This window comes from Cynocephalus volans, chromosome 6, assembly GCF_027409185.1.
Source record: "Cynocephalus volans isolate mCynVol1 chromosome 6, mCynVol1.pri, whole genome shotgun sequence".
Taxonomy (NCBI): domain Eukaryota; kingdom Metazoa; phylum Chordata; class Mammalia; order Dermoptera; family Cynocephalidae; genus Cynocephalus; species Cynocephalus volans.
Window position 1 is genome coordinate 106,301,054 of NC_084465.1, and position 25,681 is coordinate 106,326,734.

General features: G+C 49.5%; 1 protein-coding gene across 1 annotated transcript; it reads right to left on the reverse strand.

Annotated features, from left to right (window-relative positions):
* Nucleotides 1-977: 977 nt before the first annotated feature.
* Nucleotides 978-24,855, reverse strand: LOC134381002 (collagen alpha-1(I) chain-like). The gene is made up of 6 exons (XM_063101097.1): nucleotides 24,656-24,855; nucleotides 24,123-24,555; nucleotides 7,619-7,802; nucleotides 6,389-6,487; nucleotides 5,923-6,035; nucleotides 978-2,464 (listed from the first exon to the last, which is right to left on the reverse strand). The coding sequence occupies exons 1-6, from the start codon at nucleotides 24,853-24,855 to the stop codon at nucleotides 2,447-2,449; spliced, it is 1,047 nt and encodes a 348-aa protein (XP_062957167.1). The 3' UTR covers nucleotides 978-2,446.
* Between the last annotated feature and the right edge of the window lie 826 nt (nucleotides 24,856-25,681).

Consider the following 25,681-nt stretch of genomic DNA (forward strand, 5'->3'; position numbering starts at 1 on the left):
ACTGCTTTCTAGGGCTGCTGCTGTGGTTAGCTGGTGGCCGTGAGGCACAGAGCACAGGGCCTAGCATGCAGTGAACCTGCTGTGTCTGCTCTGGTTTTTACTTCCTGGTCACCTCTATAGCCCCAGCACAGGGAACAGTGCCTGGGACGCACTAGCAAATATTTGAAGGATAAAGGATGGAATGGCTGTGGATGCAGGGAGCTGTGTCCTCCCCAGCTCTGGGGCTTGAAAAACTTTGTGGCCAAAAGCCAGGTGGGACCAAGGGGTTGCATGATTCTTAAAACATCCCCAGAGGCAAATGTGTACTGTTAGATCATAAAACCAAACCTATCCCTGCAAGGCAGTGTGATCAGATTTGCATTTGGAAACAATTCCTCTGGATTGGGGCGGGGGGGGGGGGGGGGGGGGCAGTCTAGATTAGAGGAGAGGTGCAAGAGTGGCTGTAGGAGGAGCAGGAGGGTCAATTCTAGAAGGTCAAGGGAGAAGTGAGGGCGGCTTGGGCAGGGATAGGGAGGTGGAGAGGGAGAAAAGTCAACTGCTCCTGGAGCTGCCGAGGAAGTTGATAGACAGGACTTAGGATTGGATTTGGCGAGAGGGATAGGGTGGGGTCAGGGAAGGCTCCTGGTTTCTAGTTAGCACCACTAGACTGACAGATGGGGGACCCTAAAGGGAAATCAGGTTTGGAGGGGAAGGGTTTTGAATTCAGTTTTGGACAAGTTGAATTTGAGGGGCCACCAAGACATCCAAGAATTAGCCCAGGTCTGAATCCCTGAGCATGTAGTGGCAGTATTACCCCTCTGAACCTCAGTTTCCCCATCTGCAAAACGGAATATCTCCCCAAGTGATTGTGAGGACCCTATATGGGAATATACACAAATTGCCCATCCCAGAGCCAGACATCACATGGGGAGAGTATGTGTCCCCGTCACTTAGCACTCTGTCAGTTTAAAAGAAACAAACACACAAGGCAAACTGGCTTCAGCAGAAAGAGAATTTACTATTCCTGTAACTGTAAAACCCAGGGAGTAGATCTGGCTTTCCCTATGGCTGCATTGGGGCTCAAGCATTGTCACAGGGCTTTGAGGACTTCGTACACCTTCCACATGTTTTTGCAGTGGCCAACAGCTCAGCAAATGCCATGGTGGGAAGTGGGAGGCTTTTCCTTTAGTTCTGGCAGAAAAATCCCAAGGAAGATTCTGATTGGTCCAGCTTGGTCATGTGCCCAACCCAGAGCCAATCAGTGTGGCCAGGACTGGGTCACATGACCTCCCTGCTCCTGAAAGATGGAAGCAGCAAGCAAAACCAGCAGCTGTTTCCAATTTGTCTGATGGGAGTTTCAGGATGGCAAGACACGTGGATGTAGCTTCTGGCACAGAGTAGGGACTCAGTTCATGCTGGTGGTTTTCATTAGGATTCTAGAGGTAGGACACCAGAATGGTCTTCTATCCATGTTTTTTAAAGTCCTTTACAAATGTGGCCGTCACCCCCGCAATCCCAAGTTCAACGGCATCCAGTTTTCTCCAGCCTCCTCCAGACAGTCTTTCACCGAGCTCGGGAGATGGACGTGAGAGGTCAGTCCTGGCGGGGGTTGAGGCATCCCTCCTGCCCTGGGGTGTGGGGTCACACTGTCCATCTGTGGTCAGCCGTGAATGACCCCTGAGCATACCTGTCACTACTCTAACCCTGCTACCCAAGGACTCTCCACAACCCCAGGGAAATTCCAGGATCTATGGAATCCCCCAACAACCTGATTAAGAGAACGGGTTCCACAGAGTTAGACAAAGACTTCTGTGGTTCATAATGTCATCGAGAAAATTCCGAAACCCCCAGGCGAGCTGCGATGTGGACACTCCTTTCAGCAACCAGGTTCTGATTGGAGCTGCCTGGGAACTCCCTGCCAATTAGCAGCCACGCCGTGAAACCTGGAACTTTACAGCTTAGCAACGAGAAATCTGGAAGAACTCTGGAATTAATTTAAGGAAAGGGGAAGAAAAACACCAAGAAGGGAATTAGCAGCCAAGTAGTCAGGCTGCGCATTTTTATTATTACCTTTGCAGCCAAGGCAAGTAATGAACATTTTCAGCATTAATTACAGGAGTGAGAGAACCACTAGCAAGCTGTCTTGTCTAAACTCGGGGGCTAATTTTTGTTTTGGTTTTGTTTTTTCCTAAGCTGGTGCTCAAGTAGGGATGTGAACAGAGATAACAAAGAGTGGACAGAACAATATAATAATTAAAGAAAAACGCACCCCATCCTGGCTGCCTCTTTGCAAATCTTTTTTTGGAATCATCTCCCATTCTGTGACATCAAGGATACCAGCCTGATTGCAATGGGAACTGGAGGTCTGGGAGGCTACGGAGGGTTTCTGTGATTTCAGATGGAGGCCCGGTTGGAGGTGATGGTGGCGTTGGTGGGGCCCTTTGATGACTATTGTGTCATTCATGTGTCACCACTGTGTCAGGGGCTGTAAAATAGAAGTGAACATCACAGAGCTGCCCCTGCCCCTGACAGTCTAGCCAGGGGTAGGGGAGACTACATATTAATAATCATCCAAATAGCTACGTGATGACTACTGTGCGATGCTGTGAAGAGAGGTGGAACGCCAGAAGGGCATGTGGGTGAGGGGACGGTGCAGTTAGAAGGTCTCTGGTATCCTGGCCCTGTTTGAAATTTCGTCGGGGTGGGGTGGGCTCCAGAGCAAGCCCACCCAAGGCCTCCTGGGCTTGCAAAGTTTAGAGTTTATCCTAAAGCAATGGGAAAAGTGGGAAACCATTTAGATTTAGAAACGGGCATGGGGCAATTAGATTTATGATTTAGAAAGAGGACTCTGGCTGTTGGAGAAAGAACTGATGGGAGAGGAGCAAGGAAGGATGCCAGGCCATGACCCACTTCAGAGGCCACTGAGATGACATATGGGTGGTACCCCCAGGGGACCACAGGCACGAAACCCCAGTACAGTCATGCACCACTTCACAGCAGGGATGCATTCTGAATGTGTCATTAGGTGACTTTGTTGTTGTGCGAACATCACAGAGTGTACTTACACAGACATAGATGGTGTAGCCTACTACACATCTAGGCTATATGGGACAGCCATTGTAGTCTTATGGGACCATCATCGTATATGTAGTCCACCCTTAACCAAAACGTTATGTGACACACGACTATACTTTTATGGGGTCTTGTTGATGGTTCTCCTAAGCCAGCTCCATCCCAGAACCTTGTTTCCTGGGAGACATCCACTTAGACACCTCACTGTCTGTGGGATACAGTGACAAACTCAACCCAGTTGGTCCAGGGCTTTCCTGCTTTTACCACCTAAAGTCCCCAGTCCCAAGAAATCCCTTGGTCCCAGGCAAACTGCAATGGTTGGTCGCCCCCCTCTGGGACAGGATTAAATGGGGCAATAAGAGTTAGCTTTCCTCACCACATGGGGCTTCTCTGAACCTTCTCCCCAAGAAGCCTGGACACAGGCTTGGCTGCTAATTTGCTGTGTGTCCTCAGACAAGTTACTTGGCCTCTCTGGGCCAATTTCTTCATTTGCAAAATGAAGTTTGATCTGGAGAGCTTTTTGGTCTCCTGGCAGCACTGATTTCCTGACCCTGCTGCTGCATCACAAAACAATCAGGCACAGAGCGCTGAGCATAGACGACAGGGCCCACATTCCAACAGTGTGGCCTAGGGCAAGGTACCCTTCCTCCCCATGCCATAAGATGGGAATAACAGACTTACCTCGTGGAAATGTGAGCATTAAGTTAAGTGAAATTATTCTGTGAGTTTGCCATAGCTAGAAACTCAGGAGTTGGAAAGTATGGATATTCTGGTTCGTGAAAAGCAAGACTGAGGGTTAGGGTATCTGCTCAGTAGTGACTTCCAGTTTTTTCAAAAACTGGGATGTAATTAAGCACACTTACATCTCAAATTTTGCCACTGACCCTCCATAATAAAGATTTGTTTAGTTGAGGTCCCATTAGGCCCATTTTACAGATGAGAAAACTGAGGCCCAGGGAGGATAAAGGTTCTGCCATTATGTGATGAAGTCATAATTTGAACCAGGATCAGATTCAGGGTCCTATTCACTCCATGAATTGGCCTCTGCTTCCTTAGGGGCTGCACAGGGACAAGAGTGAAGGGGAACGGTGTAGGGGGCAGCTCTGACCCTCGTGAGGACTGGAGCCTTTTGGATGCTGCTTTCCCTTCCTGCTGGTTGCTGTAGAGCTGGGGGCGTAGGGGGAGGGGATGCCGGAAGACGCCGCTCAAGTGTGCTGCCCAGGCTTGTCCTGGAGATGCCAGCAGTGGGCTGGGCAGACCAACCCAATATCCTTGACAGAAGGGAAGGAAAAGCCTGGTCTTTACTTCTCTTTTTCTTATGTAAAACTTCAGGCACACATAGGAATAGGGTGTGTGGTACCATGAACCCCAGCTACCCATCATCCAACTTCAGCAATCGCCAGCCCTTGGCCAGTCTCGTTCCATCAATACCCCTTCCCCTCCTCCCTCATCCCAGGTTATTTTGAAACAAATTCCAGACATCAATCATTTCTTTTGCAAATATTTCAGTATAGGACTCCAAAAAAAATTATTTTTTTTCCTACCATCACCCCTACTAAAACTAACAGCAATGCTTTTAATAGCAGCAAATACCCAATCTGCATTCAAATTTCTCTGGTTGTTTTGTAAATGTTTTCCTTACAATGGTTAAAACCAGGTTCCTAATAAGGTTCCTATATTGCAATCAGTTGGTATGTCTCTTACATCATTCTTAATCTTTAGGTTCTCTTTCCTTCCCTTGCAATCCATTTGCTGAAGAAACCGGGCTGTCTGTTCTGTAGAGCTGCCTACAGTCCGGATTTTGCTTATGGCATCTCCATAGAGGTGTTACCCATTCTCCTCTCCCCTGTATTTCTTATAAATTGGTAGTTAGATCGAGAAGCTCACTTAGTTTCAGGTTTGATTCTTTTTTTTTTTTTCTGGTATGACTACTGCCACACTGTTTTGTTTTTCCACTCAAAGGCACATGAGATCTGGTTGGTCTCTCTCTGTGATGTTAGCAGCTATCGATCACTGTCTAGATCCATTATTTTATCAGAGATTGCAAAATGGTGGCATACTAATTCTATTACTCTTTGTTAACGGGAATATGTCTTTAAAGAGTGTCAACTTAACTATTTGGGTAGCATAAAGTATGGCTCATATCAAAAAGGGTAAATGCTTGATCCCTTCTCTTTGCAGTTTTCAAAATGAGGACAAATGGGTATATACATATATACATATATTTTTCTAAGTATCATTGTGAATTCATAGATTTGGACATATATGGAATGTTTCAATCCAGTGCAGTTGTTATTATTATTGATGCTCAAACTGTCCCATCTTTAGCCAGTGGGAGCCTCTTCACACTGTCTCCTGCTTTCTTTTTGACATGACCCCAGAAGTGGTTGACAGCTTCCCTGCTATCAAGGAAGCATGGAATGACAAGACACCCCAGGGTCATCTTGAACATTTCTTGCCTCAAACCTGGTATTGGCCATCTCTCCATGGAGCCCCTCTTTGTAGTTGAAGTGGTGTTCAGAGACCATAACCCGGGTGCTGGGGTGCTCACTGCTATGGAATAGGTCATTACTTGTAACCTTTTCAATGGGCACAGCTAGCAAACACATGCTTTTTTTTTTGAAAGGCAAAATAGAGCATGAGTTCACTCTGATGCTTGCAACTCGCATTTGGGGCTACAGGTTTTTCACCTCGTCTCTGGGATCTTCCACGTGCAATTACTTTGTTCCCTGATGCGTGACAAACCTGTTTCTAAAAGCAAAGCTCCCCGTTCTGTCTCCCATGATGCTGGGAGCACCTGAAAAAGCACTTAATAAGTCTTTCCCTCAGAAATGAACCTGGGCTCTCTGATGAGGAGGTTTAGAAGCGGACCTGAGAGGAGCCCACTTCCGGGTCCACAAGAGGCTGCATTCTCATGGCAGACGAGCCAGTGCCTTCCATCGCCCTGTGTGTGGTTCCTCTCATGAAGCTGCTCTCCATCTTGGCTGCATTTAGAAATCACATGAGGAATTATAAAAACCTCTGATGCCTGTCCCCACCTCCTTTAATCCCAATTAAGTCAGAATCTCTGGGTTGAGACCCTACTGTTGCTTATAACAGAAATACCTGAAACCAGGGCCGGCCCATGGCTCACTCGGGAGAGTGTGGTGCTGATAACACCAAGGCCATGGGTTTGGATCCCTATATAGGGATGGCCGGTTAGCTCACTTGGGAGAGCGTGGTGCTGACAACATCAAGTCAAGGGTTAACATCCCCTTACCGGTCATCTCTTATAAAAAAAAAAAAAAGAAATACCTGAAACCAGGTAATTTAAAAAGAAACAATATTTATTGCTTACAGTTCCAGAGGCTGGGAAGTCCAAAGTCCAGGGAATACATCTGGTGAGAGCCTTGTTGGTGGGTGGTGACAGCAACGCAGGGTGTCACATGGCAGAGGGCTGAGCAGAGAGAGGGAGAGAATAACTTCCTCCCTCGCTCTCCTTTTAAAGCCATCAGACCCACGCCCACGATGACCATTAAGCCATCAGTGGATTAACCCTTCACTATGGCATGGTCTTCATAATCTAATCACTCCTTCAGGACCCCACCTTTCAATTACCATAATAGGATTTCCCATCCTCTTAACACTGTCACAATGGGGATTAAATCTCAATGAGCTTTGGGGGGACATCCAATCCACAGCACCTACCATCAAATTTTTTTTAAAAAGAAATCCTGGTAATTCTAATGTGCAGCCAGGGTTTCAGATCACTGTGCTAGTCTTTGCTTCTCTGCAGACAGAGAAGGAAGCAAGGGGGTTGGTAGAAGAACTCTACCTTCAAAGCCCACTAGCTTGGGTTTGAATTCCGACACTGCTAGGTTGTAGCTGTGACACTGCTGGACCAGGGCTGATCAACAGAACTTTCTGCCATCGCCAGAATGGTCTGTATTTGCACTGTCCAGTGTGGTAGCCACTAGCCACATAGGGCTGTTGGGCACTTGAACTCATTGCTAGTGCAACCTAGGAAGTGAATTTTGAAATTTATTTAATTTTAACAAATTTAAACATAAATAGGCACAAGTGGCTAGTAGCTATCATCTTGGACAGCACCACTCTAGAAAATTACCTAATGTCTCATACCTAACATCTGCAAAATAGGGGATAATAAGGGTTATTTCACTGGGATATTGTTGGGATTAGAGATAATGTATATAGAGCACCTGGTGCACACAAGGCACTCAATAAAATGCTGCTTATTTTCTCTATTAGCATCAGCCTGCCACTCTCTTTAAAAAAAAAAAAAAAAAAAAAAAAAGCTTGCCTGGAAAATGAGTTCAGAAGCACCCCACCACAGAGGCTAAGAATTCTGAGCCGTTCCAGAGAAACTCTCGGAAGATATTCCCTTAATTGTAGAAGTTCAATTGCAGCAGGAGGTTATCAGTTGCAAGGGCTGTATTTCATTACAGATCCAGCCACAGCTCAATAAATTAAGCAATCACTCAAAATAACATGTTGCTTTAATCCCCTCTCTTGGAACAATTTCAATTTGTTTGGTTTTATATCAGCACAGCCCTGAGAGGCAACTCACATTGGCTTCGTTTCTTTTCCCTCAGTTCATCAGTCCCTTTCTGGGAACATCTTTGTATCTCCTGACTGGTAGGAGGGAAGATTCCAAGCCAAGCAGGCCTCCTTTTATCAAAACTGGAGCCTTTTCCATCCTCTGGCCTTGACGTGTTCCATGTTTCATTCACTGAAATTACTGGCAGGTTTATCTGCAACCAAGACAGAAAGAGACGTCTCTCAGCAGCCCAGTCTGGGTGTGTCCAGCTCTCAGCGGCTTTTCCGTTCTCATCTTCTCTCTGGTGGTTTATAATCTCACAGCAGAATTTCGTTTCCCCTAGAAACTTGGCATCGAAGGTGTCAGCCTGGGAACATATTTGTTTGTGCAAATGAAAAGAAGAATATGTTTTGACCATATTTAAGTTCTAACTGCACTAAAGAAATAAATACTGCCTTGCACAACGCTTCTCGCTGCATGGCTCTGGCTCACCTCCCCAGACTCTGCTTTTGTTTATAAAACCCAAACTAACAAAAGCTCTGAACAGTTTATGTCCTCAGAAAGCTTCAGGGACAGAGCTGGCCGGTTAGCTCAGTTGGTTACAGCACGGTGTTATAACACCAAGGTCAAGGGCTCAGATTCCCGTTCTGGCCAGCCACCAAAAAAAGGAAGCTACAGGGACAGCCTTGGAGGCCATGTCCACCCCCACCCAGGCCCACAGAGAAAATCCACTTACCTCATTTGTAACTTGCCTTCCCTGATTTGCTGCATCCTTGCAGGAGTGGGAAAGGGTGTCAGAAACAGGCCCCCCCACCCCCCACCACAAATGCATCGCTGAAGGGCATGCAAATGATACAGCCTTTTTAAAGGGCATTGGGCAATAGCTGTAGGAATTAAAGATGCACATATTTTCCAACCAGAAATTCCACTTCTAGGAATTTATCCTACAAGTATACTTGGCCACGTGCCAAAGAGTATATATGTTATAAAGGCAAAATCCTGGAGTTAAATGAAATGTTGGTCAGTAGGGGACAGATTAAGTCTGGTGCAATGCTAGAAGTCATTAGAAAGAAGGTGGGCCTGGGAGCCGTCGTATCTTTGGGATGTATTATAACGCCCCCAACTTTTTAACATTATGAGCAAAGAAAAGTGTGTGCATTTGACTGTGCTTACAAAATACATGAAGACTGTGCCAATGGCATGCCATGGGTACTTCTTAGTAAGTGAGGTTGGAGTTAGAGAAAAATTGCAAAGGGGCCCCTTTATTTCCCACCTTATTCTTTTTTGTCCTATTTTTCTTACCATAAGCATGGTATTATTTTTTAAACGTGGGATCATTAAAAACCATAAAAGTGTTTTAAAAATCATTTCCAGGGCTAGCCGGTTAGCTCAGTCGGTTAAAGTGTGGTGCTGATAACACCTGTACGGGCTAGCTGCCCCCTTACCCCCCCAAAAAGATAATTTCTACACTGTGATTGGAATACTAATAATACAATGATAATACTCTACATGCCTGTTAGGACATGGAGTGGTGGTAGGAATCTTTGCTTTTCTGGTTTCTTTATGCAAAGAACTTGTAGTAGGCTAAATGGTGGTTCCGAGAGAGATGAAAAATATGTTCATTTCCCAATTCCTGGAACCTGTGAATAGTGTATATGGCAAAAGATCTGATTAAATTAAGGATCTTGAGAGGAGGCGTTTATTCTGGATTATCCAGATGGGCCCTAATGCAATCCTGGTATCCTTATAAGACAGAAGCAGAGACAGACACACAGGGAAGAGGAACGTTAGGAGACGGAATCAGAGACTGGCTGCATTACTCCAGAGCCACCAGAAGCTGGAAGAGACAAGGAACGAATTTTCCCCTGCAGCACCCGGGGGGAGTGCATCCCTGCTAGATTTCCAACTTCTGGTCTCCAGAGACGTGAAATAATAAATTTCTGTTTTAAACTCCGCGGTTTGTGGTAACTTGTTATAGCAGCTCTCGGAAACTAACGTATAACCTGACTTTCCTAATATGTGCAAAACGCATGGAATGAATAGATACTTTAGAAAACAAGTTCAGTAGTCCTGTGTGTTTTGGCAAACACAAAAAGTTCATTCATTCCAGATATTTATTGAACCTCTTACTAGTGACAGGCTCCACTCTAGGTGCTGAGGATACAACCAGCAGAGAACAAAATAAGGATGCTTGCCCACCTGGAGTTGACATTTAAATTAAATTAATTAAATTAAGTGAGGGAGACAGTAAACAAACAGAACACGGAGAAGGGCTGATGGTGGTAGAAGGTGAGAGAGAGAGAATGAGAAAGCAGGAAAGAGGGACGGGGGTCTAGGAAGGGGATGGGGAAAAAACAGGCTACTGAGAAGGCGACATGGGAGCAGAAGCCGAAGCAGGTGAGGGCACGGGCCGTGTGTCCACCTGAGGGAAGAGTATTCGGCAGAGGAACGAAAACACAGGACTTGACCCTTCCGGTGAGGACTGGTTGGAAAAGAGTAAATAGGAGCGAGCTCCCCTCTCCCCCCTGCTTCCTCCTCCTCCGCCTCCCATGCCTGCTGCCTGCCTGCTGTGTGCGGGAGCAAAGATGAGCGAGGCCTGGGTCCCCACGCTCGTGTCTCCACCCATGGGGGGAACAGTCATAAACGCGTCGTTGCAAATATAAGGTGGGAGGCTCAGCAGAGGCCAGGACAAGTGCGTTGGAGGTAAGGTTGGGGAGTTGGAGGCAGGCAGAGGGGGCAGGACCTGAAGATGCCCAAGCATAAGTGCTGAGCTCTGATTCAGCTGGAAATTAACTGGAGGGGTGCTGGAGAACGTGGAGAAGCGTCCTGGGTGGCTTTATTCTTCAGTACAGCAGGTGTACCGCGACAAGAATATGAGTTCTGAGCTGACTACCCCTTTTAGTTCCACAATTCACGAAAAGGAAAACAGGCCCTAAGTCCTGAATTGGGACGCTCTGGGACACAAACAACTGAAACTGAAACTGATCTAAGGGAAAATGGGGGATTTGTTCCCTGGTAGGTAGGATGAGCTGCTCTAGGATCCAGGGACTGGAAGGCTCCGGGGGCTCTTCTTGCCCGCGTCCCCCATTCCATCTCTCTTTTCTCCTCCTCTTTGCTTACTGGCCTCGGTCTCTGGGGCCACGGCAGTGCTGAGTCCACCACCTTAAGGCCTGGAAATAAAAGAACCTTTCCCACCAGCTCCAGGAGGACAGGCCTGCATTTGCCCTTCATGTGTCACATGACCACACCTGGGCCAATAACTGTGACCTTGTTCAGGTGTGGGCTGCTGTGATTGGTCACACTGGATCAGGTGCCCAGGACAACCAATTACTGTAGGGGAGGGCCGAGCCTAGCAGCCATATTTGGCCACACTCCCACATGTACTCTGGCGGGTCTATTACCGGAGATGTGCGGAGGGGCTGCTGGTGGGAAATTTTTAAAAAGGGCTCCCTGCCTCCTCCAAGGCTTTCTGACTGTGCTGCTTCTACATTCACTCTGCTGTGATGCTGAGAATTGTCTCAATCATGAGACAGACTGCTGTAAGATCCCACCGTGACTGTCTACACACCCCAAAGCTGCCAATGGGATTTACTCAGACCTGCTGCTGTAGTTTTTTGCAATTGTCATTTTTTTGATCAAATTTAAAATGCTTTTTGACCTTTGGTTTATGATTGCCTCTCCTGCCTGGAAAAGTAGGAACTGCATCTGTCCGGCTGATTACTATGCAGCGCCTGTGTATATCAGGTACACAAGCAGTGGAACAAATCAATGAACATCCCACAGAGAACGGGAGGCCTGCAAGGTCCTTCTCTCTTCTCTCCTCCAAGAGCCCCTCTCTGCTCCCTGGCCCCACCTTTCCCAGTCGTATCGTATCCCCCTTCAGGACAAGGCTCTGTTACTGTAAGTGCACCCTTGGGTGTCATCCCAACACTCGCTGGAGGCTCTGCATCTCTGAGTGTCTGCAGGAAAGCAGATCATGAATTCATGGGTTGAGAGTCTGGATCAGCACAGGAAGGTTCATTGGGTTGGTGAAGTCTGTCTTCGGAGTTCTGTCTGAGCTGGGAGGGGTTGGGCCCCTCGATCGGTTGCCAATGTCTACCATGGCCACCTGCTTCTGTTGGGCATCCCTGGTTCTGCTGCAGCTCTGGACTCTTTGCTAACCAGCAGGACTCTGTTCTTAAGACTGCAGCCCTGTCTTCTGCTGGGTTATCACAGTACACTCAGAATCCAGGATAAAACAGTACGGCCAAATAAAATAACTGTGGGCTGTTGGGGAAGAAGGCTTAAGACAAATGGTAATTTTTTTTTTTAAGTGCTCATAACCCCCGTGTCAGCTGGGGTCATCTTATTTTTGGAGAGTCAAATGAAATGGGCTTGAACCTTGTCCCACATGCCATGGGAGACCCAGCTATCCTTGGAGCCTTTCCAGGGAATGGGGGTGAGGGGTGCTCACATCTCTCCCAGGCACCCGAGTTCTACATTCCTGTGGCTGCTGAATCAGTTCTGCCTGGGCACCCTTTTGGTTGCCTCAGGGCAGGGCTGGCCTCGTGGGTATGGAACCTGTGCAGTCACACAGGACCCATGCTTGGAGTAACGCTCCGCTGCAGCCATCCTGAACTTAATTTTTGGACAAAGAGCTAAACATTTTCACTTTGCCTTAGATCCTGCAAATCATGTAGCGAGTCCTGCCTCACTCAGGAAAGACCCTTCCTTCCCTACGCCACATTGACCTACTCTGGATTCTGCCCCAATTCCTCCATTCTCCCCCAATTCCATCCAGCCAACGATGTGGGTGTAGGAGACTCTGACTGAAGGTTTGGGACAAAAGAAAATGTGGACTTCTCAGCCAAAGAAGCAGCATAAGTGCAGTGCGTGGACTGGCTTTAGGATACTCGGTGCAGTGGTGAGGAGGGGAGGCAGAGAAAACAGGGCTGCCTAAAGGCTGATCACCGCCGAACCTGATGATGCGCACCGGAGGCTTGTTACAGTATTTTCTCTACTTTCGGGTATGGGGGGAAATTTCTGGAAAAGGCAATATAAGACCTGCGTCTGGCAGTTCCTCAAAATGTTAAACATGAAGTTACCCTATGACCCAGCAATTCCACACCTAGCTACATACCCATGGGCAATGAAAACGGATGTCCACACAGAAAATTATACATGAATATTCATAGCTGTATTATTCATAATAGCCAAAATGTGTAAACATATATGTCCATCAGCTGACAAACGGATAACAAAATGTGGCCTATCCATATAATAGAATATTACTTAGCCTAGAAAGGAATGAAGTTCTGACACACGCTACAACATGGATGAACCTTGACATTATGCTCAGTGAAAGAAGCCAGTCACAAAGGACCACATATTATATGATTCCATTTATATGAAATGTCCAAAATCAGCAAATCCATAGACACAGAAGGTATGTTAATGATTGCTTAGGATTGGGGTGTTGGAGGATTGGGGTGGGGAGGATGACTGCTAAATGGGACAGGGTTTCTTTTTGAGGTGATGAGATGTTCTAGAAATTGATTGTGGTCACGGATGTACAACTCTGTGAATATACTCACAGCCACCGAACTGTAGACTATAAGTGGGTAAATTGTATGTTATGTGAATATCTCAATAATGCTGATTTTAAAAAAGCATATCCTTCTCCCCAACTTTCCTGTTGGAAATCCTTAGGCTCCAGCCTCCTGCCCTTTGGGAAAACCACTCTTTCTCTTCTCAACGCTCCAAACACACACACGCACACACATGCACGTGCACACACACTTGCTGTCCCACTTCGGGTTACCTTCTTATGTCTTAAGATATTGGTCATTCTGACAGACTTCAGAGAAGAGACTTCCACAGCCAAAGTGCCCCTAAACTACAACACTCTCTCTCTTCTTTAAAAGTTGCTCAGTTGACAGCTATTAAAACTACAATTTAAAAATCCCCTGGATGATCTAGTACGGCAGCCACTAATAAGTCCTAATAATTGTGAAGTTCCAAGAGCTTCAGAATTCCCTCAAGGAAGGAGGAGTCAGCTCAACCTCTCCAGAGACAGTGGTGATCTGTTCTGACACACAACCCTTAGTCACTTTACAGGGCCAACTTCAGGATGTTCTAACTGAAAAGCAGGCTTTCGGTCTGGAAAAGAGACCTGTAAACTATGGCCTGTGGGCCAAATTCGGCCCACTCCCTGTGTTTTTAAATAAAGTTTTATTGGAACACACAGCCACATCCATTCATTTATGAACTGTCTATGGCTATTTTCAAGTTACAATGACAGAGACCAGCAGCTGCAACAAAGAACATATAGCCTGCAAAGCCTAAGAGATTTACTATCTGGCCCTTTACAGAAAAAGGTGTTTCTGACCCTTGGAATGAAAGATCCGGGCTCACCACAGGTTGGGTGTGTGGCCTGGAACAAGACAGTTCATCTCTCTGAGCCCGTTTCCTCATCAATAAGCTGGAGACAGTAACAATAACTCCCTTATATGCTGCTTGTGCAACTGAAGTGACTTCATACTCACAAAGGGCCTCGTATATACAAAGCACTCAATATATGTTGGTGGTTATGATGTTATTTAGAAATGAGGATAACAACTACCTCATAGGACTGTTATCTGAAATAAGGGATCATACCTGTGAAAATGGCTGGCAAAGAATGGTATAAATGTTTATTGTTGTTATAAATATCTTAAAGGCTTTTGAAATCATTCTTTGCTTCTTAGTAATATTTATACTTCGGAGTTTGAGAGTGTAGATGAACTTTAATTTCAAAGGGAAAAGGATCTTTACTGCAAATCTTTTCATTTAACAGTCCAGGAAATCGTGACCCCTGACCCCAGCTGGGTCTTGAATCTGCCCAGAACTAAAGCCTGAATATTCTCTCGGCTATATTCTGCCTCTTCTACAATAACAGGCACCAGGAAGACAGGACTGTGTGCCTTTGAATTCCCCACCAGAACCTGTTAAGCAGTAATCTCCTGCAAGGTGTTAGCACGCAGGTTTGGGGCTGGGGAGGACCTTAGGAGACCTGAGTCTCCACACCTTCAGGGGCTGTCCAGAAGCCCTCGGGGGTGATCAGGATGGACACCACACCACTGACCTGCTTCCTTGGAAGATGTCGTTTAAGTAGACTTGGTTCAGGAGCTAAAGTGGCCTCAATTCACTGGCTTCGTTTCACAACTGGGCATCAAATACGTGCTAGGCCCTGAGGGCAAGCAATGGAGAAGTCAGGGCCTCTACTCTCAGCAGCACTGCCCCTGCCTGCCTTCTGACGGGGACGACAGACAAACAGACATTTGGGCAATTCTGCCCTGTAACGAATCTTCAGTCTTCCCAGGTTTTCAGTCCCAGTACAAAACGTACACTGATGAATTGGAAAATTCCTCTGGACCCCGCTGTATGATATATCGATAGCAGTCGCTGAGAATGATGGCTTTGGAATATGCCAGACCAGGGCAGCACTGACTACATCACCTGCAAAATAAAACCACGAGGCCCCTTGTCCCAAGGTTATTAAGAATTTCAGGACGGCAATAACAGAGCGTTAAACCAAGCACGGGCCCCACATCTGGGGCTGAGCTGCTTGCCAGCTGGGAGCCCTCAAACACATCCCTTCACCGGCCTGAGCCTCAGTTTCCCCATCCTCAGATGCTGATAAGGCTCACCTGAGGGTTGGTTGTGGCTCTTACGTTAGATGAGGTGTGTAAAGCACCTAGCAGGTAGGACAGGCTCGGCAACACTACCAAAGCTGTCAGCCTGCTGTGACTGTCGCATTTCCTCTTGTAACAGTTCACATTTATTATCCTAGATAATAGCTGGGACTTGTAAGGCGCATACCCAGTGCTGGGCACTGTACTTAGTTTTTTACAGATGTTTATTTAGTTCATCCTCTCTGCAGTGCTGTGCAGTGACCTGTTAGTCTAGCATCTACAGTCGGGGAAACTGAGGCAGAGGAGAAGGTTACACAACCAGCCAGTGGAAGAGCCCAGATTGAAGCACGGGACAGCTGGCTCCTGGGTCTGTGATTTTCACTAACTGTGTGTCCCGGGAGTCGACACGTTGCTGAGCCCCACGCGTGCCACCCTTCCCTGAGATTCTGACCCTGAGTGTTGAGTGTGGAATTTTTGGCCTAACATGGGATTATTTATTTCTGTCTGTCTGTCTCCCCTGCCTCAACTGTGAGCCTTGTGAGGGCAGGGGCTATGTCTCGGGCCCTGCCATGCCCCCAGCACCTGGCACCGTGCTCAGCACACAGCAGGCCCTCAACAGACACCTGTCTGACCGAGGAAGCAAGAATCAACAGCTACAATTCTCTGAACTTCAAGCCTGTGTGGCTTAAAAACTTGTTCTGGGGGTCTCCCCAACAACTCAAGACACCATTTCACCAGCCCCCATCCTGGCAGGCTACAGGGTGGGGGTGTGGGGTGGTCCCTGGCAGCTGGGCTGGCAGCTGTCCGCTGGCCTCGCAGTGCCACCCCAGCTGGCCAGCCGGGTCCCGCCACCACCCACCACCCCACCCCCACCCCATGACACAGCAGAAAGTGAAACTGGAGTCGGCCCCTGCTGGCTGGGACCGAGTACCCACTGTTTCCCTGCAAAGCCACCATCTGGGGGTTGTTGGGGAGCTGGTGCCCAGGCCCAGCACAGGGTGACCTGTTTCGCGAGTGCCCCTCGAGGCCAAGGGTGCTGTGGTGCTGCAGCCGGTCCCTGGGCCCTCTGAGCTGGTGCTCTGTCCGCGAGCTATCATAGCCTCTGTGTTGAGCCTCATTAACCCGTTGGTCCTCACACTACTCTGGGACAGAGGGTTTATTATTCTGCCCATTTCACTGAGAAGACTGAGGCCCAGAGAGGTGTCCCAGCCAGGAAGGAGGGTGCTGGGTCATTGCAGTCCAAAAACGAGAGAGAAATCAGACCTGTGGATGGACACAGAGGTGGGGACGTAAGAGGTCTCAGTGGTGGTGGGAAACATGGAAGGCCTCCCCACAACCAGGGAAGACACGTGACACCCAGGTTTGTCACAGCTGGAGCCCTCCATAGTCTTGAATTGTCAACCCACCCCTCTCCCCTCCTTCCTCCCCACACCGACTCCATAGGGGCAGAAAATCACTAAGAGAAACAAGAATTCTTAAAAAGTAGACCTCTGAAACTTTACAAACTACCACCTTAATTTCTGCCCCATTGTCAGGCCACTTGTACTATATTTACTTAACAATTTTCTTTCAAGAAACCCACTCTTGGGCTGGCCAGCTTGCTCTGTTGGTGAGAATGTGGTGTTATCACACCAAGTTCAAGGGTTCGGATTCCATACTGGCCAGCCACCAAAAAAAACCCCAAAAACCCACTTAAAAAAAAAAACGTACACCAATTGATGTAAAAATGAAAGGACCCTTATATTCCTATCCTAAATGGAAAACCAACAGCTTGCCATAAATAGAAATTAGCGGTGCAAGAAATACCTATGAGAACAATTTACATCTTTGGCTAGGCCCCAGTTAAAATCATTAAGGAGATGTGTATATCGGACTTGAGAAATGTCTATTCTGAGTCATGCACAAGGAAATGGTGGCCAGAGAGGTTGAGTCACTGACCTGGGGTGACACAGCAAGAGAGTCACAGAGCTTGGGCTGGAAAGCAGGCCTGGGTGACTCCAGAAACTTTCCAGTGGTTCTGCTGGGCTGAGTCTCCCCCTCCTGCCTGAGGTGTCTCCGCAAATTAGGCGTGTGTTAGTGAATATCGGTAGGAACACCTTGCACGTTTAATGCGTTGACTTCCCCATTTTCAAAGCTCTGTCAGAGCTCGTACATCACTCGAGCTCATTGTAACACTGGCTACATCTAGGAACCCTTTGAGGCCAGAGCAGGGGGTGTTGCCTCTCCCTTGGCAGATGAGGAAACTGAGGCAGAGAGTGGGAAAGTGTCCTGTCTCAGGGAGCTGGCAAGCCAGCCAGGACCACCCAAGGCCCTCTGCCAAGGTAAAGATCCCAGAGGCCCTGCTGGAAGGACCCGGCCTAGTCAAACAGGTAACACTCCTTTCTTTTCCACTGTCTCCACCTCCCCGGACGAGCCCCCAGAGCAAACGCTGAGACCCCAGCCACAGCCGTCCTTCCTCCCAGACCTGATTTCCAACGTCCTGCCCCTGGAGGGCAAAAAGCACGATTAGCAACACTGTCTGTGGATGGTGTCTTTTGATTTTTCAGAGTGGTAACCGGTTCTGCGTAGTGAGGGGAGATCTACCAGGGGACCAGAAGGAAGTCTATCAGGAGAGTCTGGGGAACACCTTTCTGTCTTCTTTTAGTTGCTGGAGGAACTCAGAGCTGCCATCTTCCTGGCTCAGGGACCCCCGAGGAATACTGCAAGAGCAATAAGGATTTTTAGGGGCATTATGATAGTGGAATGGAAACACATCTGCCCCCAAAAGTCCCTCATTTTCCCTGCGGTAACGAACCAGCTGGCAGGAAGTGGTGGCCCTCAGAGCACCAAGAGCCAAAACTAAAGAGGAAAAAATGTACAAAGTTAGAGCAAACTTTAAACAAGTGAACGCTTTCATGGTGCATGGCGGCTCCGCGCAGCCTCCCAAAAGGGAGCTCTTCTTCTCAATAATCAGCTAAATGTGTCTCCACGCAGTGGCTTCAATACAGACGTGCCCTTCTCTGTGCCCCCAAAACCACGAATGTTCTCGAATCTCAGAGCAGGTTTCCAAAAGGGCTACCAGGATTATTCCCAAAAGCCAGGCAACTCACAGGAGCCTTGAAACATTTCCCCCAGACCCCAAATGCTTATTCCAACCCCTCATTCATGATTTAAGAGAACAACGAACCCATCCACACCTCCTCCTCTATAGTGGGAGTAAGTTAGTCAATTTGGAAACTCAAATGAAAATATCTGGTTTCCGTGGCCGGACACTGACTGAAGGTCGGAGGCTTGGGTAGGGGGTCTCAGTGGTTATTGCTGGTGTGGTTAAAGGGGAAAATTCACTGCTGAGGTACAGGGTGCCAGCTCTTGGGCTGGCCACTAAGGTCTGAGGGTTAAGGAATCCAGGGTGATCTCTTCCCCAGGGCGCTCGACCTAGTGCCCCCATGCCACCAGCACCCCAGGGCCTTGAAAGGGTTAACCCCTGCAGAGTCGCTGACACCCGAGGAGGAGGCTGAGCACTCAGCAAGCTGGCATATCACATTGGGCCATCTCAGAGAAGAGAGGAGCTGAAAACAGCCTCTGTGAGTTCTGTGAATGGACGTGGCCTTATCACCATTAGAATGAAAACCTTCATCAGGGGCGAAAAGCCTTCCCAACATGGAACTGACTCCCCGGGCACTCGCTGGCTCCTGGGCACCCATCGCATGGCCCCAAAGCTCTGGCAGGGACTCTGGGCATCTCGGCCAGGCCTGCGAGGGAGTGACTCTATCCTTGCCATGTGACAGCCAGCAACGCGGCCTAGATCTCTTCTTTCAAGTAGGATCTAAAATATTCTCCGGGTGAACCTGAGGCTAAATATGGCATGGCCTACAAGTGCCCGGTCTGGATCTTTTAATGCTGTTCTAAGGTACAATCAGGAGCCCATGAGGACTTTTGGTGGCTTGGAGTTCAGTTACTGGGGCCAAATGGGAGTCCCAAGGGTTTGGCTGACTCAGGGCTGGGCGCAGCCTCCTGGAGCAGGCACATTCTGATGCTAGGGCACTGCAGGCTGCAAGCTTCTTTCCTGTGTGTTTTAGCCCAGAGTGCCCACCCACTTCTCCCTCTTGGCCTACCCCAAGGTGGTTCAGATGCTGGTCCCTTTATCTGCCCACCTGGCCCTCCCTCAGGACCTCTGATCGCCCTCTGAAGCCTTGATCCCACTTCCAGGCTGAGCCCTGTCCCTCCTGGCCCATGAAAGCAGCAGCCTCAGCTCCCCAGGTGGATGGAGAAGCAGGAGCAAACAGACACCCCGTGGCTCAGACGAGTTCCCTTCTGCTGCTGGCCAAGCTCCATGCCCCCTCGGCCCACCCCCACTGAAGAACTGCAGCCCTGTTGCTAGAGAGCGGATGGGCCTTCTGCATCGGAATCTTCCAGAGCCGCGTTTGCACTCACGCAGGGCGGATTTGCTCCAAGCCTGTGGGACAGCCTCATCGGTTTCCCTGCCGAAAGGCATGTGGCAGGCTGAGCTTAGCCAAGCGGGGTTCTGCCCTCCCCAGAGCCCACGTGGCCACCAGGCTATTAAACCCTGCAGAGGCTCTGGGGAGGCTGTCACTGGGAGTCACACACCCCACCTTCCGACCCAAGTGCTGCAGGCTGGGTCCCAGGAGGAGAGACTCCCCCAGGCACCTGTCTGGGGCTTGTTTGGGCTGCAGTCGTGGCTGTAAGACTGTCTGGGCCTCGGCTGGCCATGGTCCAGGCTGTCTTGGGCACAGAGCTCACGCGTGATTCCAGCGAGAGAGCTAGTCTCCTGCATGTCTCTGAGCAAACTTTCACCCCAAACAGCACAGCTAACCCCAGGCTCAAGCCAGCCACTAACTCCTCTGCCTGCCTAGGCCCAGTCCTCAAGGAAAACCTACATCTGCCATCCTCCTCCACCCCCCTCTTCCCAAAGCATTTAAAAAATGGCTTTCCTGTGACATGAGCATCAGGGATTTTCATTTTCTAGAGGGTTCCCCTTTAGGCAGTGGTGTGGCCATTCAGGGACATTAAGAAAAAAGTTTGCTTCATGGTTCAGTGAACTCAAGATGTTTTATATAAAGATGATGTAAAATCAGAGACTTTTAAAGCTTAGTAAACATTTGCACATGTCCCTTAAAACTGGGTACACTGAGATGGAAGTATCTCAATACTGGCTGCCTTGGAAAGAGACTATGAGAAGGACTCGGAGCTCAGCTTGTCATGGGGTGAGGGGGAGACCCCAAAGTCCACTCCTTCTAAACTCTCCTTCACCATCCACCTATTTCCCTGAAAAGTCTACTTGGCTACGAGGCCTGGAAGGTCTATGGTTGTTTACATCATGTTTGTAGGTGTCAGTGTTTCTATTCAAGGTTTATTTTCATTTTATTACAAATATAAGCAGCAAAAGAATGCTATATTTTCCTGCATTCGGGATGCTAGGCAAGAAAGAAAATACCACCTTAAAGAAACTCTGATCCACGATGTTTTATTTTGTTTGTGTATGTACTTTTCTGGCAAGTGATTTTAAGTACCGAGTTTGCCTTAACTTTTCACTAGACTCATTTTTATCTTCATGCCTAAAATAGCTGTATTTACTCTGCAATCCAAATTCAAGGAGGGTGAACCGATCTCCTATGAGGAAGCTATATGTTTATCTGGCAAGAATCTTCTTTCTGCTCTTAATATAAGGTCCAGGCGGGGGGGTGGGAAGTCAGAAATCTAGAGGGAGTGTTTCCTTGTAGGGACTTTTCCAACTTTCATTGGTTTGAGTCATAAACACGTTTTATTTTTAAGGAAGTATTATTTTCATTTCTGCACCATCTCTAAATATTTTACCCTGGGCTATACCTTACTCTTTTCTATTGAAACATTTTCTCTATGAGATTAGCTATGGCTTATGGATTGCTAAGAACTAAATTCAAAGTTTTTTTTTTTTTTTTTTCATTCCTAAATCCACACTTCTTTAGGGGGAGAAATAGCAACTGCTTAATGAAATTTCACACAGAGAGGCAAAAGAGAAAAGTCAAAATGTATTCAGTGTATTCAGCAGTTCCATGTTAAAAATTTTTTTTTCGGGGGCAGTTAGGAGGGTGGTAAGAAAATGAAAAGGAGCTGTGATTCTTTGTTGAATTAATGATGAGTTCTCACTGCAAAGTACTGATTTTTAATCTCTTCACCACACTACTTTTCCTGTTTCCAAACTTGGAGGGGGAAAAAGTTTGCTGAATGTATTTACAATTACATGCACGGTTGCAAAGGGCTTTGCGGATGCTGGCCATATAAACAGACATCGGCTCACATTTAGCACTGAATTCTGTCCGATTTTCCACACTTAACAATTCAGTACTTTTAACATTCAGCTTCATTGCCTTGATTATAGCTCAGTATCTTAGCGCGACATTCAGTGTGCTGGGCTTGCTAATTCACTTAAAACACCCTATTTGTAGAAGAATCATTAAAGCCTAATTTGCTGAGATATCCTTATTTAGCAAAGCAAATAGGATTTGACAGTCAGCTCCGAGGGTGGCGATTCAGCATAGTACAAACACAATTCACAACGTGACAATTTCCCACCGACGAGCCATGCTGGAATTGTGGACTGCTGGAAATTGTGCTGTTTCATCGTGTCCCATATAAAGAGAAAGAACTCTGGAAGTAAAGAACTATTTTTGCCAAGGCAGCACAAATGTCATCTGTGTACACATGTGCCACGCCTATCAAGTCATAAATCTATCAAGGACTCTGTTCAAAAGTTTTTCAGGTACAGCTCACTTTTCTATTCCCAGCTGTGGACACTTCATTTAAATCCAGGTTTGCAAATAACTGAGGGTGTGTGGATGATTATAACATAGGTTGCAAGTGGAGAGCTACGGGCCGGTGTGTGAATTACTTGTAACTGAACAAGGTTAATGTCTGGGAGGGGCATTTGTACTCCCACCACCCTCACTTTACAGACTTCTCCTGAACAGATTATCCAGACTTTCTGATAAAATGCCTTCAACAGCGAGGTAGCAAATTGCAAAGAAATACTGCAATTCCAGGGGGACACAAACAGCAGGTTGCTCCTTTGACAAATGTAAAGACAAATCTAATGTCATTACGATTCATATTTCTGTGGTGTTTTATTTTGGGGGTTTGAAACACTTCAACACAACCAATGTGCCACACAATCCCGTCCCATCCTGTCCACAAAAACATCTCACTAAACCACTGGGGGAAGAAAAACCTTCTCATTTTTCTCGCCTCCCAAGGAGAGAGGCCTTGCAAAACACAGCAGGTTCAACAAGGTGGGAACACACAGGCCTGTGAGAATATCCCCCCAAATGGCCTTTCCCTTTTACTGAAAGTAGCAACTCTCCCTTTTTCCCCAGCGGTTTTTAGACGCGCAGCCTGGGGGTGTCCCGGCTCTGCTCGCACCTCCAGCGGCTGCTGGGGCCTGAATCCCTCGCTGTTAAGAATGACCCCAAAAGCGGGACTTTGTGGGCCAGTTGGATAAAACATAAACTCATCTCGCCCTCAAAACCCCGTTTCTGGGACCACAACCTCCAAAGCCTCCTTTCTCAAAAAGGCTCACAGCACCGGGGGCAGGCTGCCTTTGGGCTGAAATTTTGGAGAATCCTGGATGGTTAAAGGAATCATTACGGGGTTTTCCCTCAAAGATGCCAGTTCATCTCACGAAAAGCCAGGGGATCGCTGCGGCAGGCAGGGGGTGTATCTGCCCACCCCATGGGGTGTCTTTTCCCTCCCAGGGCTAACACCGAGGGGCGCCCCAAATGTACTAAGGCAGAAACCGGCTGTCTGAGATGCCTCGTACCGCTCCCGCCCCCCATTTCCAGCTAAATAAGTTATTTGTGTGCCCTTAATTGTCTCATTAAAGTCAAATTTGCTGCCTGCCCAGATTGGGGGAGATTATTTCCATCTTAATAGGTCAATTAGCCTCTGGGTTCAGGGAAGGCCACCTCCCGCCCGCCCCCCACACACCTTTTCTCCTATTTTAGCCCCCCTTCCTTTTTCACAACTTCTCCTAAAAATAAATTATAAATATGGATGTGTCCTCAGAGGATCTGAGCGGCGCATTCCGACGCTCCCCTCGGTGGCGACTGGAAGCAGGAGAAACCAGAAAGGCCACCCCCACCGCCAAATCAAAATGCCTTTTCTTTTTTCTTTTTTCTTCTTTCTTTTCTTTTTAAAATTTTCCCTCTAACTTTGTTTCCTCACTTGGTGTCGCCTCGGGCCCAAACACCCCGATCCGCACCCCGGAACCTAGTTTTTTTATTTTTATTTTTTTACCCCTGCCCAGCAAAAGCTAAAGCCACCGTGCTACGGCTGCCCGTTCCTGGGAGGGAGGGGACAGCCAACTTTCCCTGGGGGAGGTGCCAACCTGTGGGGGCCTGTCCGGCCCTGCTTTCCCGGAGTCCCCAGGGCCCGGCCCCGGAGGCTGGCGCTGCCCGCCGCCCCTGCCAGCCGGGCCCGGGGCGCACGTGGAGCGGCGGGCGCGGCCGGGCGGGCGGCCTGCTCTCCGCATGGCATTGATATCGGGGTCACGCGGAGACTCAGTTTCCCGAGCGGGCTTTCCACCGCCTCGTGAATTTCCAAGCCCAAGCCTTAGGGACATGGGGGTCTGCCTCTCCCCCTTCCCATCTCCTAACACGCCCCTCTGGGGACCGGGACAGCGGCGGAGGGGTCTGGGGGCGGCGGCGATCGCAGCCCAGACACGCGTCTCGCACCCGGTCCCGGGAGAGCCGCGCGCTGCCCCAGCCGCCACCTCCCGGTTCCGGTTCCCACCCACCCCCCGGCAGCCGCCCCGCACCCCCCTCGGCCCCGGTGGGCCCGGCCACCCACCTGCCGCGGTCCCGCCCCGGCCCGGGGGAGGGGTGCCATGCAGGCCCGAGGGGAAGACTCACCGCCGCCGCCTCCTCCGGGGGTGCGGGGGGTCCCCCGGGGCTGCGCCTGCCGGGGCTCGGGGCGGGGGCGCCCCGCGGGCCCTGCAGCCTCCGTCTCGATTGAAGCCCAGCCTCAGATCCTTCCCCGGGGGGTGGGGTACTTCCCGAGGAAACGTCCGCCCCTCCCCAGGCGAGACCCGAGTGATGGGCGGGGGGCGCAGAAGACCCCGCTCTGCAGCGCGCGGAGCCGACGGGGCTGCACCCGGCCTCCGCGGTCCGCGGCCGCCACAAAGCCGCGCCCCCGGCCCCCGCCCCCCCAGCGCCCTGTGGCCGGCCCGGGGCGGGGGCTGGGCCGGCCCGGGGTTGGCCGCGCTGGGGAGGCGGCGGGGCGGCTCCTCCCCGGCCCGGGAGAGGGCGACAGCCTGGAAGCCGAGCGCGCCGGCCCGCGTGGGGGCTGGGGCGGGGGCCGGGGGGGGGCTTCCTAGAAACCCTGGCCAAATATAGTCAGTGGATGGGGGCATTCCTAGAAATGCGGCGGCGACGTCAGCCGCGACCTGTGCGGGCAGAGCCTGGGGTTCTCCAGACTGGGGGGACGGGCGAAGGAGGAGGTCCCCCACTTCCAACACCCCGTGGCCCGGAGACGGAGCCGAGGCCGGGCTTCCTTCCCTCCGGGGCGGGGCGGGGCGGGCAGCGTCTTCCGAATGCGCTGGGGGATCCCTGAGCGGGGGCGCATCCACTTCACATTCGGACCCATCTCTGCATCTGCCCCCTCTTTCGGGAACAGCCAGTGACAGTGCCAGCAGGCTCGTTGAGCCCTTCCCCCAATTTCCAGCACCCCCACCCCCCATGAACAAACAGTAGAAGTATGAGGAGCATCAAGTGGGCCCCCTGCCTCCTTGACCCACCCCTAGGCGGACCCTAATCTCATCTGGTGACCGAAGTCCCCCGGAAACCCCAGGTTTGAAACTGCACGGACACGTTCTGTTCCCAATACTAACCCACCTTCAGGCCAAAAGATAAAGTTGGGCTTCCTTCTCCCCAACCTAGTGTCACTTTGTTGCCTCTCTGGAACATGTGCTGGAAATTGGGGGTAGGGCGTCAGGGTGTCCTCTCCATCTGGTAAAGATCTGCCCTCTGACACTGACACCCCCACCCTCCCCAAGCTAATTTTCCTTCCAGCGGTGAGGGGGACCCGCCACACCCAGCTCAGCCCCCTTCTGAAATCAGCCTGGCTCACAGCCCTACCCAGGGACCTCCAGATCCATCGCACAAGTAGCCCAGCTCGCCCAAAGAGGATCCAAATAACTGAGACATGACTCGTCCCTCTCCACCGCCCGGCCTCTCCGAGCGAAAAACGTGACCCGACTGAGCCTCCCAGGATCATAAAAAATGTATTTGCTGTCCTCTGTTGGCCAACATGTGTCACACTCAGAAAACACATCATTCAGCCCAGCGGGCGCTCCTGATGCCACGAGGTCCCAGGGATCCCAGCCAGCAGGAGTGAGCCAGGCAGTCCCCTCCTCCCCTGCTCTGGCTGCCTCCCTACCCACCACCCTCCTGGGAGTGCAGAGAGCCCTATA